The sequence below is a fragment of the Galeopterus variegatus genome, unplaced genomic scaffold (assembly GCF_000696425.1).
Source record: "Galeopterus variegatus unplaced genomic scaffold, G_variegatus-3.0.2 Scaffold1346, whole genome shotgun sequence".
In the NCBI taxonomy this organism is placed as follows: domain Eukaryota; kingdom Metazoa; phylum Chordata; class Mammalia; order Dermoptera; family Cynocephalidae; genus Galeopterus; species Galeopterus variegatus.
The window spans coordinates 179,003-184,865 of record NW_007727457.1 but is presented as its reverse complement, the minus strand read 5'-3'; the positions used below and the strand labels follow the sequence as shown (position 1 = coordinate 184,865).

The 5,863-nt window shown below is 42.6% G+C and overlaps 1 protein-coding gene across 1 annotated transcript in view; it reads right to left on the bottom strand.

Moving 5' to 3' along the window:
• Positions 1 to 5,863, bottom strand: part of RFX4 (regulatory factor X, 4 (influences HLA class II expression)) — a 162,713-nt gene that overhangs the window by 98,678 nt on the left and 58,172 nt on the right. Inside the window, exon 4 of the mRNA XM_008576416.1 lies at positions 1,094 to 1,217. Coding sequence (XP_008574638.1) covers positions 1,094 to 1,217 — 124 coding nt within the window. The remainder of the gene's footprint in view (positions 1 to 1,093; positions 1,218 to 5,863) is intronic.

Sequence of the window (5,863 nt, the reverse complement as noted above, 5' to 3'; positions counted from 1 at the left end):
GCCCTTATTAGGGGGGGGCGGGGGCCCCCCGGGGTGGGGGCGGGGCCCAAAAAAAAAAAAAAAAAAAAAAAAAAAAAAAAAAAAATTCTCTTCTCTTTGGAGAAAAAGCGTTAAAGTGTCACAGAAATGTTTTTCCCTCCCTAAGTGACCACAGAGCATCTTCCCATTTATTGAATACAGTCAATCTTCAGCCACTCAGTTTTTGGACTCTTCAGGGTGCTTGGCTCAGGCCTGACACTGATCTTTGTTTATTTCTTGTTGATGATTTATCTGCTGGGGATCTGACAAGGGGATTCCTAAAACCTATACGCTGCCCTCTTCCTGCTGTTTCGGTTCTTGGTATGCTGCACTCAGAAAACTGGTAAAGAGTAGGGCAGAACAAGCCTGCCCATTTTTGTTAGCAGATGCAGTAAAAATTTAAACATAGAAAATAGAAGCTAATAAACGGAGGAAGAGTTTAGAGGTATTGACTCCAGTCAAATTGGGTATTTTTTGGTATAAAGTCTAGATTTTTAGCCATCAAATAAATGATCAGTCTTAAAGAATGTCTCAACAGCTTTCTTTGGCTTGTTAAATATGCATGATCAGTGCTAACAGTTTTTTGTAGACATAGCCCTAAGTGTGAAATATATTTTTATCATAAGGTGGACAGAGAACCCTGAGGCCTGTGGTGATATTACAAATAGTGCCATTCCTGGCTGAGGACTCCCAAACCTCTCGTCTAATGATACGGGTCCATTTCCCAGTTTCTTCCAGGCATTCACATTTCTAAGCCAAACGTTTGCCTGTCCCCAGGCTTATTGACACATGTATTAACACTGGTGAGTTCAGTAGTTGCCTCTCAGAGAAAAGAAGTTACTTTGTGCAAATTAAGTTCTGAGGAAATTCCAGGGAGACATTCACTTCTTACTTCATAACGTTTCTGAATTATTTGAAAATTTTACAGCCAAGTATTCTAGCAAAGTTACCAAAGTAAGTAAGTACTTTGGTAACCTAAAAAAATAAACAACAAAAAAACCCCAGCTAACATGCTTTAAAATGTTTAAAAGCTGTGCATAAATTACTTAAAGTTTGGAGGCAAGGCCGGACTCACCTTTCCAAAGCTGGCAGCATTGACAGGCTGGGTATCGTTCTTCTCGCAGAAGTCCAGGTAGTGCATGTAGAGGGCACTGCGAGGTATGCAGACCCCTTCTGCGATCTCATAGTTTTCCTCCAGCCTAGGGAGATAAGCGCTCAGTGAGCAAAGATGTGTCACCTGCCCCAAACGAGAAGTGTCCGTTCTTTCTGTTCCTCCTCCGGAGCTGCGCCGACCTCAGAAATAACTCTCTTCCTACAGATGGGAATCTGGGGCCCAGGAAGACAAAGCAAGCTGCCCAAGGTCATGCATGGAGTCAGTAGGTCAGCAGGATCTGATTCCTGGCCCTTTTGGGTATGATCCCAGGCCTCTTTTCCAGCCCAAACTCCTAGTCCCTCTATTCTGTGCTGTCATTGGCCTGGCTACATCCTGGCTCGATCAGGTTCCCCCCAAACTCCAAAAACTATACAGTCTTGCAGGTGCCCTACTCAGCCAGCCTTTGAGCCACACATCCACTTGTGGAGCCATTTATGACAGGTAAAAGCCAGAGGATGCTTCCTGGCTGACAGGAGCAGTGGAGAGGAACTATCTGGAAAAACAAGTGCCCAAGGGGAGGCTGTGCAGCTGTACAGGCACTAACCCGCTTCCCGAAGGAGGTTTCGTGACCTCGGTAGAGAGCTGGCCTCTTGATTGCTTTAGAATCGCCTTCTCTGCTGTACTAGGATTCATGATTCTATACCCGTTGCCTTCTCAATGATTATATGTTAGAGGTTCTAGAGGAGAGCGTTCCTACCCTCCAGCTGGGTTCATTTGCTGGCTTGGTGACCTTGAGCAAGCTACTTAACCTCAGGCCTCAGTTTTATTTTGGATGTATGATTTGTAACTGCCTCCTGGTTGCGAGGATCAGACGAGGTACAGTGCGACATGCATCAGCACGGTGCCCGGCACGTGTGGCATAAGCAGTTAGCAGACCTTAGATCTTACTGTCCTCCATTCTTCCTCCCCATAAAACATTTTTGGGCACCTGTGTGTCCACTATGTGTCCAGGCTCTGTGCTAAACATCGGGGATATAAAAGAAAACTAGATACAGGTTTTTCTTTCTTCCTTTTTCTCAAAATTCTTTAACCAAGACACCAGAATTTAGGCATCCAAATGAATCCTGCCTTTGTTGTCATAGACACATTGAAAGGTTAGACTCATCTTCCAGCAAAACCGGTGTGGCATGTGACGATTTGGGAACTTCTCTTTTGGCCTTGCTGTAAGAGCTGGGAGCATCAACTACTCAGACCCACCAACAGAGAACATTTATTTCTCCTTTGATTATGAGTTGGATTTTAGGAAACAACCCAAAATCATCTGGAACAAAGATTGGGGGATAAAGTGACTGGAATGACCCTTTTATCCCAAACTTTTCTTTTGCAGGGGTGGGCGGGTCAAAAATGAGGCATGATTCTAAAGCAATGAAATAAATGTCCTCAAGCAACTTCAAAGTCTCTTTGGGAGCACTTGCCAAAGAAGTGGTCCAGGGCTGTCATAAGTGAGGTGGAATGAGGACACAGCCTCCCGAGGTGCCCGCATGAAAGGGCAGCGCTCGTTCAGCTCATTCCATCATGTGACTGAGAGGAAGTCAGTTCAGTCTTCCACATTCCAGTGCCACGGATGAATGCAACCCTAGGGACCCTCGGATAGATGATGAAACCTGGTGCTGAACAGTCCCAGATCATCTCATCCAGTACCCCCTCTTCTGGGAAAGGGAACACTGAGTAACTCCTGACGATTTTCAGAAATGTTCCAGGAAATGGTGTACAAGGGATCTTCAAAAAGTTCATGGAAAGATTCATATTATCTTTTAATTCTTTCATATTATCTTTTAATTTTATTTTTCCAGGAACTTTTTGAAGCACGCTCGTATGCAATTCTTTCTAGGGGACCAAATTCTTTGAGGCTGGGTTGGTGTCTGAGTCACCTCTGCATCCTTGAAATCCAGCATATTCCTTGGCACACAATAGGTGCTCAATAAGTGTTTGATGGATAGGTTATTTCAGTCATTTACTCACTCAAGAACTATTTATTGATCTCGTATCACCCACCAGGCACTGGGGATATCACGGTGAGCGGGATCCTTGTTTGCATACAATGAACAGATTAATGGTAGACAGATGGATAAAGACACAGGTTATCTTTGATTCAACACATATTTACTGAGTGCCAGGCAATGTTTTGGACATTAAGAAAACAGTGGTGAACAAAACAAAGGCACTGTCTGAAAGGGCTTACAGTCTATTGCATGTGTCTTCAACATCATAATTTGGAACTTTCAATGTGTTTGTCTGTGGGAAAATGGTTTCACATAGAGAATAGGTTTCTTAGGATTGTCCTAAATTTCAGGTTTAGTATGAACAAAAATCAGCCTGCAAGGTTAGCCTGGGACCTAATTTGCCATTCACAGTATTGTTTCTCTATAAAAATGAGTTCATAGGTCCAAATAACCAGCTTAAACCCAAACTTGTAGGGGACATCTGAATAAGGCAGCTTTCTCCAACTGGGGTGTCACAGACATGCTTTGTTTGGCCTGAACTGTATTGGCCCAGCTTTTAAAATTCAGGACATTTCACAGAAGAATCTGGACTTCTGGCTTTTGCAAAAGCTGAGATCTGGCAACACTGGACCCGTATTCCCGCATGTTGACAATTGGCCTGAGTTACATGTGCCTGGGAGTTGGCCAGAGTCCTTGTTCCTCCCTATGTTTCTTACACCCAGGCTATTTTCTGTTCCTTGTCTGGCTCCTGTAGGCACTTGTGCTAGAATAAGACATGATCTATGTCCTAGTTCACTTTGTAGTCTATTTGGGAAGAATTATGAGCAAGAAATATGAATATTAAGTACTTTAAACTCCTAGCCATAGGTGCAGTTGAAGGTGGGAAAACAGAGATTAGTGTGTAAATAAGAACAGATAATTAAGGTTTCGTGGAGGAACTGGGATTGGAATTTCATAACAACAAACAACAACAGCAGCAGCTGGCACTTGTTGAGCTCTTATTAGGGGCCAGGCACTAGGTATCCATTATCTCATTTGATCCTCACAATAACCATATGAGGCAGGTATTATACCTATCCCTCAGATTAGGAAACTGAGGCTCAGAGAGTGTAACTTGTTTGCCCATGGTCATGCATCTTGTAAATGGGAGAGTGTGTCTCACTCCAAACCTCTGTGGCAATCTGCTGTCATAGCTGGCAGGGGTGCCAGGCAAAAGGAACAGCAAGGATGAGAGACGAACACACCCTGTGCTTTGGATGATGGAGACGCTGGTCTGGGTGGGGAGAGGGGCTTCTGAAGGGGTATCTAAAAGGAAAGAACCACGGGCGGGGGTGTGTCTGTGCAGAGAATCTTTAAATGCCACACAAAGTAATACAGCTTGGCATAAGAGTTTATCAACCCTAGAGTTGAGGAGATACTATAAAAATGTAATTTTCAGAAGGCAGCAGTGGAGTGGTACCCAGAGAGGATTGAAAAAATAAAGACTCCAAGGCAGGAAGATCTAAGTGTTTCTGGATTGCTATAGGAATAATAATAATGTCATCAATAACAATAATAATTAACATTAATTTAAAGCTTAATGTGTTCTATTTGCCAGCAATGGATTCAGTATTTTAAAAAGTTAAAGAAAAACACACCCACCCGAGTTTCATAGGTTTCATCTTAGACTTTCGAGAGTTCCATTAAGCAATTTCTTCAACACCTTAGACCATTGTATTACAAACGTTTTCCAGTCTAATGCGTACACATGAACACTTTGGACAGTTGGAAATTTGTGCATGACAAGCTGTGGAAAGGAAGAAAGCACCCCTCTTTGCTTATCTTTGCTAATCATTTCCTTAAATTTATTTTGGCCAGAAAAATCAATGGACACATTTGACAAATGTACATTTCAAACCATTCAGTATTTACCTTACATATGATTTTTTAGAACGTTAGAGGGCCAATTAGTTTTTTTAAAGCATGAGAGTGGCATGGTCAATTTATTCTTTGGGAAGGTCACTCTATGCCTTTATGGTGGGTGGTCAAGGTAGACTAGCAAAACCTGGCACATAGTGGCTGATTAATTAGTATTTGCTAAATAAATGCATGAACAAATTGGACCAGTTAGGAGCTGCTATAATGCTTAATTAGTGCAGCCTGTGTGAATTGTGACTTACACCCATCTGATTCAAATAGTTTGTTGCTGCTAGGGGTTCATTTAATGTGATGTATTTTAACCATGATTTTAATTCATGGGCAAATGAACTTACACTCTCTAAGCCTCAGTTTCCTAATCTGAAAGACAAGTATAATACCTACCTCATACAGTTATTGTGAAGATCAAATGAGAGGACGAATACCCAGTGCCTGCTGTAAGAGTTCAGGAAAGAAATGATGGGGCATACGATGAAGTAATGGCTGTGGGGACAGAGACAACATTTAGGGTGCAGGTGTCATGTTGCCAGATGTAAAGGGTGGAGGAAACCAAGGTAAGCTCTCAGGTTCCTAACTGGGCTGAATGGATGAATGGGGGCTCCATTCTTGATGATCAGAAATGCAGAAGGAGAGGCAAGTTATGGGGAGAAATAGTGCTTTCAAATGTGGTGTTATAGAGCATGGACTCCAGGTAAATTCAGGCTCCTTCGTTCATTACTTAAGCCCCCTGTGCCTTGGTTTCTATTTGCTCTTTTTTTTTTTTTTTTTTTTTTTTTTTTTTTTTTTTTTTTTTCTACCGGCAAAACACCCCCACCCCCCCGTGCTCCCCCCA